The sequence below is a fragment of the Capsicum annuum genome, chromosome 4 (assembly GCF_002878395.1).
Source record: "Capsicum annuum cultivar UCD-10X-F1 chromosome 4, UCD10Xv1.1, whole genome shotgun sequence".
NCBI classification, from domain to species: domain Eukaryota; kingdom Viridiplantae; phylum Streptophyta; class Magnoliopsida; order Solanales; family Solanaceae; genus Capsicum; species Capsicum annuum.
In genome coordinates, this window is record NC_061114.1 from 164,917,944 (window position 1) to 164,932,771 (window position 14,828).

The 14,828-nt window shown below is 33.7% G+C and overlaps 2 protein-coding genes across 2 annotated transcripts; one reads left to right on the forward strand and one right to left on the reverse strand.

Moving 5' to 3' along the window:
* The first annotated feature begins 2,836 nt into the window (after nucleotides 1-2,836).
* On the forward strand, nucleotides 2,837-3,824 carry LOC107854436 (probable calcium-binding protein CML44). The gene has a single exon (XM_016699450.2). The coding sequence runs from the start codon at nucleotides 3,199-3,201 to the stop codon at nucleotides 3,667-3,669; it is 471 nt and encodes a 156-aa protein (XP_016554936.2). The 5' UTR covers nucleotides 2,837-3,198; the 3' UTR covers nucleotides 3,670-3,824.
* A 3,929-nt stretch (nucleotides 3,825-7,753) lies between these two features.
* Nucleotides 7,754-14,465, reverse strand: LOC107854439 (probable methyltransferase PMT10). The gene is made up of 9 exons (XM_016699454.2): nucleotides 13,605-14,465; nucleotides 11,844-11,990; nucleotides 11,491-11,761; nucleotides 10,876-10,986; nucleotides 10,419-10,578; nucleotides 9,837-10,094; nucleotides 9,587-9,709; nucleotides 8,357-8,434; nucleotides 7,754-8,237 (listed from the first exon to the last, which is right to left on the reverse strand). Exons 1-9 carry the CDS (start codon nucleotides 14,166-14,168, stop codon nucleotides 8,039-8,041), a joined length of 1,911 nt encoding a protein of 636 aa, XP_016554940.2. The 5' UTR covers nucleotides 14,169-14,465; the 3' UTR covers nucleotides 7,754-8,038.
* Between the last annotated feature and the right edge of the window lie 363 nt (nucleotides 14,466-14,828).

Consider the following 14,828-nt stretch of genomic DNA (forward strand, 5'->3'; position numbering starts at 1 on the left):
GAAAGCTGAAATCAAAGTCTAAGGGATTACAAGTATAATGCCAATAATATTGAATATGTCAGGGGCTAAGAACAACCTCCAAACATATCTCACAAGGAAGCAAGAAACACTCCATTATTAATTAATCTTCTATCTTTAATATGCGATCTTAAAACTCTTCTATCTAAGGCTGAAATCTCTAAACTTATTAATAATAGATTTAAAATTTTTGACTAAATTGAATTGTTGTCTCTAAAATCTTAGTAATAATTTATTATATTTATTTAATTCTAATCAATGAAATCTGCATTTGTTTAAATTACTAAAAAGAAAATAAGGTTTGGATGATTTTTATGTATGATACTCAAATGATTATTTTAATTTATTTTATTTTTTCTGATCCATGTTAATTGACACTTTTCTTAAAAATATATTTGTTAAGGATATATTTATCAGTCTTATTAATTATAATTTAAAAATAGTTCATGAAGAATAAGAATAATATTAAAAAAACTATAAATTTCGGTTGATATGCTAAAATAAGCAGGTAAAAGGAAAAAATTACTTATAGAATAAGGATCAAGTAAACAGAGAGAGTAAACTTTTTACAAGCATAGAACAATCAATCGACAGAAAAGCCAAAACGAATATTGAAACAAACGAGATAATCCTCTTCACCACTTTACTACTTGTCTTTTGAGTGGATATTTTTTAAGAAATTAAGGAGGAAATATTTATCGAGGAGAGATTAACATTTTAAATATTAAAGATAAGAAAGATATGATGATCAAATACATACTTTTTTCATTTCAAATTACTCAGCATTTTTAATTTTTTGCATAATTATCAAGAAGAAATTAATAAAAAATGCAAGTTAATTAATATGATCCAATTTAATCTTTAGATCAATCTTCTTCAATCAATATGAGAATAATATGTATTTCTAAGGGTACGGTTCAAAATAAGTGATGAATAATTTCTTGATCTTTTAAATATGTTAATTATTTTGAAATAATTTATTTTTAATAAACATGTTAAGTAATTTGAAATGATGAGAGTAATTTATTAAGGGACATGTAAATAAAAGATGTAACGTAATATAAGTTTGATGGTACTACTTGCTATGGCATGGTATCTCGATATCGTGAAATTTGTGTTTCCGTATTAGTGTTCTTCTCTTTTTGGAAGTTGATAAAGACGAAGGAAACATCTAGAAAGTTTAATTATATACTTCATTCGTGTCATTTTATCCGTCCCAAATTTCTTAATTTGATGTCTCATTATACTTGTCCTATTTCACTTATCAAAACAAGATAATTTTTTTTTTCAATTATACCCTTAGTGTAATTGATTACTCCTTATTATTAACACTCTTGAAAACTGTTACAAAGAGGAGTACCATTAAAAATCCGTCATTAAAAATATAAATGGTGTTTGATATTAGTCATCAATCAATATTGAAACTAACAACAAGACACAATTAATTAAGAGGGGTAAAATAGTAAAATTATATTATAAATTATTATTTTTTTAATAGCTGTGTCATCCCAATTTGGGACGGGTATAATGAGACGGAGGGAGTATATTTAGGTCAAGGATGGATGCACCTCTTCTTTCTAACGAAAAAACACAGAAATTACTACTAATACTAATTTGGTTTTTGATTGAATCCAAAAGGTCTGCTTTTTTTTTTTTCTAATAAAACCCCCTTTCCCAAGAAACTTCCGATGTTATATTCCTCCCATTACAACCACAAGTAGTGTTTTGTGATCTTTATTTTTTAATTAGGTATATAGTCCGTACAAGTAAAGGACAATGGATATATATTTCTTCTCAATTCAGTTGGAAAAACCGGTTAGGATTAGATATTTATTTAGTTTATATCTAGTTAAAACCTGTAATCTAATTAAGATCGAAATATATTTTCTAGTCCTAGCTAAATTAGGTTCTACACTAAGAAACTTTTTTAGAATTTGATATTTATTTAATTCATATCTACTTAGAATTTATAGCCAAATTAAGATCGAAATAAATTTTTTAGTACTACCTAAATTAGGTTTTACACTATTATATAAACCAGTTTAATCGTACGTGCCTCACACATATAATATTTGATTATTTCAGATTACGTAATTTTGTCTATTATGAAATTCTTTTAATGAAGTATAAAAAGTTCAAATCACTTTTCAAAAATCCTCCGCACTTTAATATAATAATGTAAATATAAACATATATTATAATGTAAGAACATATATATTTTACCACCAAAAGTTTTAAGTGGTCGATGGATCATCACTTTTGCGTTTGCTATGAGGACCTCTTTCCCTTGTCAGAGGAGAGATGCATCAATTTGGACCATATTTGTGGTACAAATATTTTTCCTTTTTTATGTTTAAAATATTTCTTTATTTTTACGTCAAATCTTTACAATATTATCGATTACGGTCTTACTACGTACTTAAAACTTTTAATAATTTGGTACTTCTTAAATTCTTTTTATTCTGACGCTTTTATATTTATTTTTAGATTTTTTAAATCTTCTTAAAATTAAATTTAGTTGATTTGAAATTCTTAAATTAATATTAGTTGTCATTAATTATGATGACTTCTAATAAGGAAAAGATTTACTATAAATATATTTAATTAATTTTTAGTTTTTAAATATTAGGAAAAAATAAGGAAAAGACAATTTTGTTTAAAGCAAAGAGTTTTAATAAAGGACAAAAAATTTAAATAATATTTTTAAGGTACTTCACACTTTTAATATTATATATATATATATATATATATATTATATTATATTATATTATATATATATATTATATATAGATATAGATATAGATAGATAAATGTTCAGCGAGTTGGTTGCTATTATTAAAAATAGTAGACTTGTGAGTTTAAGAATGCAGTAGTTTCCTTCAAATTCTCAACATCTTTCTTCTATATATAGGACAGGACGTTAGCGTAAGCAGACACTTCAAGAAGACTTGGGTTGATAAATACATACTATAATACATCTTCTTGAAGTCTTTCTCCAGAGTATAGTTTGGCCTCGGAAATTTACTAGTCCGACTAATTCAGATTCACGTTTGTTGAAAGCCTTGATAACTTTATAGTTTTTTTCTTTTCAAGCAAAAATTCGCTGGATTGATTAATTCAGATTTGTATTGTCGAAAACCCTCATAGCTTTATTGTTCAGTTGCTTCAATTAAGATCATCATGTCTCCAATCAACTCAATTAACTTGTCAAGGATCTTCTCAAAGCTTGACAAGAATGGTGATGGCCATGTGAGTCTTGATGAACTAAAAGGATTTCTTGATCTCATAGGCATTATTGCAAGCGAAGAGGAGCTAGAGTTGCTAGTTGGGAAAACAAGCCTAGACTCCATTGATTTTTTCCTCTTTTATGATGCCATCACAAAAGCATATATTAAACAAAGCAGTTATAAGCACGATGATCATCGACAAAATGATTTCTTGGAAAATGACCTTCAGAAAGTCTTTGGAGTATTCGATTTGAACGGGGATGGATTCATATGTTGTGAGGAGCTACAGAGTGCATTGTCAAGATTAGGATTGTGGGATGAACAATGTGGGAAAGATTGTATGAGCATGATTAATGTTTATGACAAAAATTCAGATGGGAAACTTGACTTTGAGGAGTTTAAGGACATGATGTTAGCTAATTAATTAGAATTAGAGAGTCTAATCCCGCTTCCAGTCTACCAAAAAAATGTTTTAGTTGTATGCATTTGGATTAATGATGCTAGATGGTTTGCTGGGGATTTGGTAGTCTTGTTGAACTTTATTATTAATAGACTTTTAATGCTTCAGAAATATTTTGCTGATGACTTTTCTCTGGTACCTGTTTGTTCATACTTTTGTACTCGCAACTTTCTACATTTGAATTTGAATGTTTATATTTACAAGAATTTAACGACTTTAGTGTTTCAACCAGATTTTCTTATTGCAATGTCAGCAACAGCAACCTTAATTGAAAGTTAAGAGGCCCATTAAATACTCCCGTTTCAATTTATTTGTTTGATTTTAACCCGATATAAAGTTCAAGAAAATAAATTAAATTTTGTGGTCTTAAATAAACAATTTATGAAATGAACCAAAATATTTTTTAATCTTATGATTTTAAACATATCATATAGAAAATTGAAATTAAAGAGTTGTAGAAAAAGGAAAGACATTCCCAGTTGAACGAATTATAAAGAAAAGTAAGACAAACAAATTGAAATGGGAGAATAATGCAATAATATGAGCAGTGTTTAAAACATTAAGTTATGTATACACCATAAGGGATTGATTGATAGTTGGTTATAGATATTCAGAAAATAGTAATACAGGGATTAGTTATGAGAAAACTCGTGTATTATTTTATGCAGAAATTAGTTATGCGAATTTAACAATTCATGTGTTAGTTATTCCATCTTCTATCATCTTAACTCTTTTTTCTTGGTAACGACCAAGTTCCATTAATCAACATATAATAAGTACAGAACAATCCGTGGGAGGTGGGGTGAGGACATAAATTCCCTCATAACTTACACATATATCAGTTATGCGAATTTCTAAATTGCAAATCACATACCGTATCAATCTTTTTACATGAACAATTGTACCTCTTGACCAGCTATCAAATATTTTACTTATTTATGTAGAATTGAGAAAATGGTCTATTACCCCCTCCCCCCTACCTTTAGTCAAAATCTCAACTACACACTTAATCTTTAAAGGAGACCTATTACCCTCCTAATTTTTTTTTTACCGAATTTATCACCTCCAATTGTTGACCTGTCAATATAAACCAATTAATAAGGCATCCGTGCATTTCATGCACCTGGGCCCACACCAATATTCTCATTTTTCTTTACAAAAATTATCTCATCTTCATTCTCTTTCAACTTTTCATTTTCAAGAAAAAAATTTCATCTTCCTCTCTCCTCTCTCTTAACACCACGATTTGATCTTCTCTTTTTTTTTTGGAGATTGGTGTTATAATTTAACTTTTGGTTGTGGATTTGCAAACTTTTGGAGCTCCATCGAGGAGAAAACAATAGGAAACAGATTCGTTTTTGCCGGAATAACTCCAAATTTTCTCAAGCTGTTCTTGAGTTATTTTCTTTGCTACTTCTACTGAAACTAACAACTGATCCTTGAGCTCTGTTACTTAGATCCTATGAAAAAAAACATAAGTGAAGAAGACGACGTCTATTGCAAAGTTTAGATCTTTTGGTTAATTTTCATTTGTTGAAAGTTGAAAAACAAAATTTTTTGGGTGTCTTGTATTGATGCACATTCATGAAATTGAAACAATGATAGAAATTTTAGAAAAGTCGAGAAGTTGGGGTGATAAATAATTGAAATAATTTCTCTTCATTGTCGACAGTGGAGGCAATAATTTTGAAGAACTCGTAGCGGTAATTTTGAAAAGAGGCGAAAAAGATGATGGACGAACGATGCTATTGAAAATTCACAAAAAAAGATTTGAGAAGATGATGGTGCAGATTCGATTATTGAAGGAAAATGACAACAAAGAAGATGAAGAAAAGGATGCCATTGATAAATTTATTTTTGGAGCTTTTTGAGAACAATGAAAGAAGAAAATATTTTATTTGTTAATGATAAAAGGAAGAGTTCTCTGCTAAAAGAAGACACATAGACAATCCATAGATTAAAATGCTTGTTTATGTGCTTGGTACGTGGAGAGTTCAATTCTTGCTTATTCTAATTTTGCTTTTCTGGACTCTGTTGCGTCTTGTATAATTTGGAGTAATGAATCATGTATAATTTGTTCCATTTCACTTCATTGATGGCTTTAACCTTACGTTTTGAGCCCATTGTCAAGTTATTGGATGAGAAAATGAAATTTGAGATAAGGAGGATGAGGAATCAACATTAATGAATTCAAGAAAGATGAGAAAGATAATGAAATTGGAGATGAGGAAGAAGAGAAATATCATTAATGAGTTCTTGGATTTTTCTGTTTTGAGAAAGAGAAGAAGACAAAAAAAAGGTCTTTTATTAGTTGGAGAAGAAAACATTATTTAACATTAAAAAATAATGAAATGTATTATACATGTGGCATTTAAAAATACTGATTTTAGATGATTGAAGCCTGAGCTGACGTGCCTATTGGGGGTGTTCTCACCTCCCTTGACAGCTCAGCAATTGGAGGGATACTAAATACAGTAAAAAAATGTTTAGAGGGATAATGAGACTTTTGTAAAGGTTGAGTGTGTAGTTGAAATTTTGACTAAAGGTTGGGGGGTAATAGACTATTTTCTCATGTAAAATTTAATAAATACATGCATAATTCAGCTTCAAACCAACTACCAAACTTGTGAGACAAAAAATTAACATTTAAGGGTGCACTTGGTGTGAAGGAAAATGTTTCCAATGAAAAATATTTTCCTAGAAAATATTTTTATGGAAAAAAAAGTTGTTTTCTTTCTTATTTCTTATGTTTAGTTGGTGCGTGAAAAATATTTTCTAGTATTTAGTTGGAGAATGAAAAAATATTTTACAAAAAATATATTTTAATGTTTAGCTAAAGAGTAGAAAATACTTTCTAGAAAAATAATTTTCGACCTTGAAAAATACTTTTTTTAGGGTGTGTTTGAAATGGAGGAAAATATTTTTTAGAAAAATAAGTTGTTTCTTACTTATATTCTTGTATTTGTTAAGCAAATAGGAAAATTTTTCTAAAAGTATTTTTATAAATTTAGCAAAAAAACAATGAGAATGACTAGAGTAAGAAGGGTGGGGTAAGAAAAAGATTTTGAAATATTTTTTTAAAAATAAATTAAAAAAATTTAAATCTTTTTTTGAGAGGGGGTGGGCAGAATAGGTGGTAGGAATGGGGTAAGAAAAAAGTTCTGATTTCTTTTTTTTTTAAAAGTAAACTTTTTTAAAAAATATTTTTTTAGGAGTGGGGGTAGGGGGATGGGAGCTAGTAGGGGGCGAGGGGCGAGGGGAGGGGTCAGAGAGTGAGGGTGGGGTAAGCAAAAAAAAATACTCCTTTCGTTTAAAAAAGAATGACCTACTTTGACTTGACACAAAGTTTAAGAAAATAAAGAAGACTTTTAAATCTTGTGGCCTTAAATTAAAGTTGTGTCAAATATACCAAAATGCCCTTTAATCTTGTGCTCCTAAACATGTCATGTGGAAAGTTGAAATTAAAGTATTGTCAAAAAAGGAAATAGATTATTCTTTTTTAAACGAATTAAAAAAGAAAGTAGGGCATTCTTTTTGAAACGAAGAGAGTAATTTTTTTTTATTGGGGGGGGGGGGGGGGGGGGTGGGGAGAGGGGGGGTAAGAAAAAAATTTGATTTTTTTTTTTTAAAAATAATTTTTTTTGGAGGGGATATTTTGGCGTGGGGGTAGGGGTAGGGGATAAGGTAAGAAAAAATTGAAATATTTTTTTTGGATGGGAGTGGTAGAGGATTGAGGGTCAGGATAGGGGTGAGTAATTTTGAGAGTTGTATGAACGTTTCAACTTGAGAGTGATGTTAAAAGAAAGTTTTGAAAAATATTTTCCTTACATTTAAGCCAACCAAACATGAGAAAATTGAAAAACATTTTTCAAAAAATGTTTTCCTTCGTACCAAACACACTCTAAAGTCTAGAGCCAGTTTTGCCTGCTGTAGCAGTTAACTAGTAAATACTGTCACACTTTACAGTGTTATATGTAACTTGTAATCAAATACAGATTATACATATTAAAAAATGAAAGGAATAGATAGAGTAGGAGAGAACAGCATCTGACCAAAGTTAGAAATCAATACAAATCAAATTCAAAGTAACAAAATTTCTCAACTATTTACAGTTTTAAAAAAAAAAGGCTAAAAGATTTCTCCCCACAGACAAATTAAACTCTTGAGTGTCGTAGCTTTACATATTCTTGTTCGAAAGGGTTAGGCTTTTTCAATTTTGTATTACACCATCTTTCTTCTTTAGAAACCATAAAAAATGCTTTCCAAACATATAACTAAAAGAAGAATAAAAATTGTTCCCAGCTGCCCGATGAGGGAGGGAAATGCAACCATATCATAGACGTTTTTCGCCAATCAAAAGCTTCCAGTTGGAATGAGGTCCCTCGCTACTATCATATTTAAATGGCACCCATCCTAAGGCAGGTGCAATTTCTATAAGCTCTTCAATAACAGGTGTGGTGTCACGGATATAAACCCGTCCCCCAGGTCGAAGAATTCTATCCATTTCTAGCATGATGTTTGTCACATTGCATCTGCATGAATCGCGCAATGAGATGTGAGGATATATAATCAATCATCTTCACATAAAATGAACTTCTTTGATGAATCACATTGATCAATAAGTTAAAGGAAAAGTGAAGAAGTACTATACCTGTTTCTTTCTACTGAGAAAAGAGCAGCCGCATGGAGTAAATCGTACGTTCTTGGATAAGTATCAAATGGCTCACACCTGGAGTTCCAAAAGATAGGAATATTGAAACAGGTCAAGCTTTTCGTGTCCACGTTCTAATTTGTTGGTAAAAAGTTGTTTACAACAACAACAACAAACCCAGTGTATTCCCACCTGGTGGGGTCTGGGGGGGTAGGATGTACGCAGTCCATACCTCTACCTCTGAAGAAGTAGAAAGGCTGTTTCCGATAGACCCCCGACTCAAGACACGCGGTACCACACAAACACATAGTAAAGCACAGCACAAGGTTACAAGATTACATAACATAAATACGGCACCCATAAGTAATCTAAAACAAAGGAAAACACACAGATCCATAATAAAACATGAGACGCGGGCTCCTAACATGCATAAACCCCCACCAAGTAGTTCCCTACACTAGCGACTCAGGCTGGCCCTAGTCCTCTGCCCTGATTCGCGTCCTCCAGACCTTCCTATCTAGGGTCATGTCCTCGGTGAGCTGTAACTGCTCCATGTCTCGCCTAATCACCTCACCCCAGTACTTCTTCGGCCTACCCCTACCCCGCTTAAACCCATCCAATGCTAGCCTCTCACACCTACGGACCGGGGCATCCATGCCCCTCCTCTTCACGTGTCCGAACCATCTCAATCGGGCTTCCCGCATCTTGCACTCCACTGGTGTCACACCAGCCTTCTCCCGGATGTTCTCATTCCGAACTCTATCCCCTCTAGTCAGCCCACACATCCAGCGCAACTTCCGCATTTCTGCCACCCTCATCTTTTGGATGTGGGAGTTCTTCACTGGCCAACACTCCGCTCCATACAACATGGCCGGACGGACTACCGCCCTGTAGAATTTGCCTTTAAGCTTAGGCGGCACCTTCTTATCACACAGCACCCCCGACGCGAGCTTCCACTTCATCCATCCAGCCCGGTTATGCATTTAATATATGATCAACTAGAGTGCAAGCTAAGATATTCAAATCCACAGAGACCAGTTATCAAATCTACTAACAAATAAAAGAGAGTATTCTATGATCTACAGTACAAGCCACATTGTATAACACTGATTTTTTACCGTATTTGTTTGCTTTAGTATATGATCTGTCACAAACTCTGATTATTTGACTTCAGAAGAAGCTTATAAACATTTGGCGTAAATACTATCCAGAGAAGAGAAGTGTCTTTACCAGTCATGCATGACTCCAATGAAACCCCGATCATATAGAACAGGCAATGTATTAGGTCCACTAACGGGAACAACATTCATGACCCAGCAATCGATGTTGAAATCATGCAAAGCAGCTGCAAACCTACCAAAACATCTCAATAGTTAGGAGCACTGCAGTTGCAAACTTTTTCCGAACAGCAAATACCTTTAGATGTCAGCGAGCATATACAATGGAATGAAGAGATTCAACTCTTTTAAATGAAACATACCCCCCATACACAGCTCTCATGTCCAGCACGTTTCGTAAGTTTAATGTTCCCCAACGGAAAGCACCGATATATCCTTTTATTATGTCATACCAAAATCTTGACTCTGCTCTATAAATGTCCCTCCTAGATAATTCAGCATCCATCTTTATACTAAACAGCCTGTCTGGTGGAGAGTGAAGGCGTGCAGGCCAAGCAGTCACGTTAGATCCATAGCCATTCTCAGGTAATTGTGTAATACACTTTTCTAGGTTTACGTTCCTGCCACAAAGAATCAGTAAAACGAGCAGAATTCATATATAATTAGGAACCAATTACAACCTTGTCCCTATGTTTCGGCTTTCTTAAGACCCCTATCGTCAGTCACCCCCTGGACCACTAAAACTTTTGGAAGGAAAACAATATGTATACACACATGGCCATACTCTCTTGAGATAAATTCATGCAGAAAACAAACAGCAAATCGAACTAGTAGATATGAGTAAATGACTAAACAGGAGCCAAGGAAAATGTTAGGCAAGCATTGATATTGGTGAAATTAGAGCATACTGCATTATGAAGTTGGCAAAAGAGAGTAGGAAATACCAGACATTATCTGGATCATCACCGGCATCACATAGAGAAGGTTGAACTGCTGGAGCGCGACTGAGATAGCAACTGTTATTCAATGGCTTCCTCCAAATAGAAATGTCACCCTCCTCCTTTAATAAATCCCAACATAGGCGTTGAGCAAGATCCTCCATTTCTGTATAACAGTAAGGAACATAGAGCATAAGCAATATTTCGTCTTAAAGCAGCTAATAGAGCTCAAAGAAATGATATAACTGTAAAGAAAAGTGACCCAAATGACCATAGCATTTAATTTACAAGAAGATTCCTAGCTCATTAACATCTCTGACTCTCCTTGTGCTACATAAAGAGAAAGCTAAATATAGACACTTGGCAATTCGCTAACAGAAACAACCCCTGAAGATTCACGTCTACATTTTTACCAGCCTCTATTTGATGATGCCCTATTGGTAGATAATGATAAAGTTGTTACCTTTAAACGGTGCAGACAAGTTTTCTTCATGTCGTTGAACAGGTTCGGCTGCCCAGATAAAATATCCTCCTGCCCTAAGCATCCTGTTTACCTCTAGAAGAAGGATGCCATCTTCACCGGAAAATCAAAGAGCAATAAATGAGAAGCGTGAGATTAGGTTGGCAATAAAATCAACCCATTAACCGATCTATATAATGTGGAAAAGGAAGAGAAGAAGCCCCCCAAAAATGCTTACATTGAGATGCAAACGCATCTTACTTAATTAAAGAAGAATACCTGTAAAAGCTCACTACTAGATGGTTGTTTCTATTTTCAATATGTTCCTTTCTATTCCCTATATTATGTTGATTGCCCACATGTCTACTGTTTTTTCTTTTTACAGAGGGGAAATGACATGAGAACTGATTTTAGTTAAAAAGAAAAAGGAATAGTTTAAGACATAACACAAGAGCAAAACCTTTGAATCTGATTGCTATGCACATCTTTTGTTGCAATGGACAATGTACCATAAAAAAATATATCAACTTTGTCTTGCAAATAACAGAATTCGGAATGATTTCTTGGACAAAAACTTGAGGATGAATAGCAATTTATAGTGAAACAAACAAGATATACCATAACAGGTCCAATTTATGCTACATCTGGAACAATGTATCATGTCAAATGCCTGGCTAGGGTAAAATAGACGGTGTGTTGTAAATGTTGCTAACATAGCAGGCACTCCACGTTCCAATGCAAATTGAATTTGATTGTTATGCACATCTTTTGTTGCAATGGACAATGTGCTGACATTGCGGTCCATCAGATATGCACCAAAACTCGCTATTCCACAATTAATATCCATGGCAACTCTTGTTTGTTGGCCAAAAGCAATTTCTGGAACCATCTATGGTTGCATGAAAATAGTAGAATAGTCAAGTAATATTGCTGAAACATAAACCAAGTAGGAAGTGGAGAAAGCAGAGTACCTTAGAAATCTGATCCAAGTATTGATTTGCACCTTGGGCAAATTGTATCCCATCTCCTGGAAATATGTACTTGTCTCGCTTCCTTTTTACCCACTTATTTCCTGCTTTGTCTTTGGAGGGTGTACGAGGTACATTGGATAACCATATCTGTTTAAAGTTACAGCTTAGAAGTAATGCCTTGAATCTACAAATAAAGAAAAAAGCACCACTCTTTTTCGGTTTCTAATATCGAAAATAATGGTTTACTTGTGCCAAGGGTGTATCGGAACCTCTCTAACTCCACAAGGTAGGGATAAGGTCTATGTACACCCAACCCTCCCCCATCCCCAGACCCCACATTGTGAGATTCACTGGGTATGTTGTTGTTGTAAAATCAATAATAATGGCGGGTAAGACTAAATTTTAATACTGTTCTCTCAGTTATTTTTCAAACTAAAAAATGCTCATGCATCTAGATAGACCGTGTTACAAAATGTGAAGAAAAATATTGCGGATTAATGAGCGTCATCACAGCTCACAGTAGAGAATAATGATCACATATTTGACTAATAGAGGAATAGTTGTGGCATCTTACCTCTAACAGGAAAATGAAAAAGAAGAAAACAGAAGATAGTGACCAACAATGGTTAGTGAAATACCACAGTTTTGTAGAGTGAATAATTAGGCCAGTTTCTAATTGGCATATGTGGTGAGTCCACCGGAGATAACGTTGAACAGAGAATCAATAATGATAATTATCCAAGAATAGCAAGATCAATTTACATAGCACGTGGTTAGAAGATGGAGGCAAAATTAGGTGAAGAATGGGGCGTGTCAGCTGCCAAATTCTTAATACAAAGTAGTTATTGAGTTATCTGGATTCAATTACCATGATAACACAGTAAAGAAAAGGCTACTACCTAACCTACACACACCTCAGAAAGTTCGGTAGGACCAACTTTACCCATAACTTATAACTCCCTCAAACCTGTCTCATGCAAGTATGAAGCATGGAAGAAATCATAACCTAGTCAAGCAAGCACCAAAAGTCCTAGACAAGCCATTTGCAACTATTCCCCTTATTCTAAACACTAAGCATAACCATATCCATTCCTGCAAATGAGCATCGACAAAAATAATAATAGTAATTCAATTTGGCAAACTCACCATCACCATTAAAGATGAAGCTAAACCAAATAAGAAACCTAATTAACTAAAACTACATAGTAATTTAATTCCCCTTCGCCGTTAATTAAAGATGGAGCGAAAAAACAAACTGGAAAATTATTTCAATTGGTCAAATTCACCATCACCATTAATTAAAGATGGAGCAAAAAATAAGAAACTTGATTAAGTAAAAGAATTTTAGTAATTCAGTTAAGTCAAATTCACCTTCATCATTAATTAACTACAACAAACAGAAACATACCCCCTGTAATCCCACAAGTGGGTTCCGGAGAAGGTAATGTGTACGCAAATCTTACCTCTTTCTTAAAAAGGAGGAGAGGTGGTTTCAGATAGACACTTGGCTCCAAAATTAACTAGAAGTAACTAAGGGCATTCCGGTGCACTAAAACTTTCGCTATGCGCAGGGTTCGGGGAAGGGCCGAACCACAATGGATTATGGTATGCAGCCTTACCCCACATTTCTGCAAGAGGCGGTTTTCACGGCTTGAACCCGTGACCTCGTGGTCACATGGAGGCAACTTTCCCTGTTATTCCAAGGCTCCCCTTCTTAACTAGAAATATAATAGTTATTGAATAAAAACATCAATTGAATACCTCATTCCTGCTCTTTGGCCATGGTATTCTTAGTTTGTAACCTTTAGGCCATGGCACCAAACAATCCAATCCTTTTCCTTTTGGTGGACAACGCCTTTCCAAAATCCCCCCTTTTTCATCCAAACAAGGAATATAATCCCTCATACTCTCATCACAAACTCTAAATTTCCCAATTTTACCCTTAACCAAGCCTCCTCCATTTTCATCACTCTCCAATCCCTCATCACTCCCACTTTCCACCACACTATCTATCACCTCATCATCAAACTCCCCCACTAAAAAATCATTCGTCATTGCCCCATTCTCATCAATTATCCCCGTCCTCTCCACCATCATCCCCTCCTCCGCCGCCGGCGGCGGCGGGGGTGGGGTTGTTTGATTGAAAGACATTGGAAATTTTCGAGAAGGGGGTGTACTGGGGCTGGAAATGGTGCTAATATCAGATGAAAATTGTCTAGCAAGGATTAATATGAAGAGGGAAATGAAAGAAAGGAGGATGACTTTGACGAAAGCTGGAGTATTTGTGAGATTATCCCCTGAGAAGCTACTCATTATCCCCTTCATTGTTTGTTTGTTTTTTCACTCATGAAAATTCAAGAATTGAACTTTGGTATTCCCGAATTGAACATTGGAATTCACAAAAGGGGTTTTGAGTTTTTATAGGAATTATGTGAAGAGATACTTTGCTGGTTTTACATGGCAGTGAAACAGTGGACTTTTGGGTTGTGTGTGTGTGTTCGGGGGCGTAAACGTAACGGTGGGAGAACGCTAAATTAGGAGTATATATTATTTTCTCGAATTTCAAGAAATGATGAATTGTAAAGTCTGAATGACAGCAGAAAATGTAAGGTATAATGAAATCAAGAATCAGCAGAACTGAACTAGGGGTATATATTTTGTGGGTCCCCTATTTTTCCTATTTTGGATAGTGATTGACGCGTGCGTTTTTTCTTTTACGACCAACAACTTGACTACTACCACAGGCTTTGAACAAAAATGATGGATAAAAATATTAATTGATTTATTATTATTAAATTATTAAGTTAATAATTTTTTTATTGAATTATTGATTTAATTTTAATTTTTTTATTGAGTTATTAGGTAAATCAATAATCTAATAAGAATGTATCAAATTATTACTTTGTCTCTATTTTTTGATATATTAGTTTAACTGCATATGTCTCGCACATATATTTTTTTATTATTTAAAATTAAATAATTTTA

What these genes read in the sequence shown, in the direction of transcription:
- LOC107854436 (XM_016699450.2), top strand. Translation starts at nt 3,199, where the DNA reads ATGTCTCCAATCAACTCAATTAACTTGTCAAGGATCTTCTCAAAGCTT.
- LOC107854439 (XM_016699454.2), bottom strand. Translation starts at nt 14,168, where the DNA reads ATGAAGGGGATAATGAGTAGCTTCTCAGGGGATAATCTCACAAATACT. An exon ending in GGCCAAAGAGCAGGAATGAG is followed by an intron (nt 11,991 to 13,604) that starts GTATTCAATTGA and finishes AACTTTAAACAG; the next exon opens with ATATGGTTATCCAATGTACC. An exon ending in ACTTGGATCAGATTTCTAAG is followed by an intron (nt 11,762 to 11,843) that starts GTACTCTGCTTT and finishes ATGCAACCATAG; the next exon opens with ATGGTTCCAGAAATTGCTTT.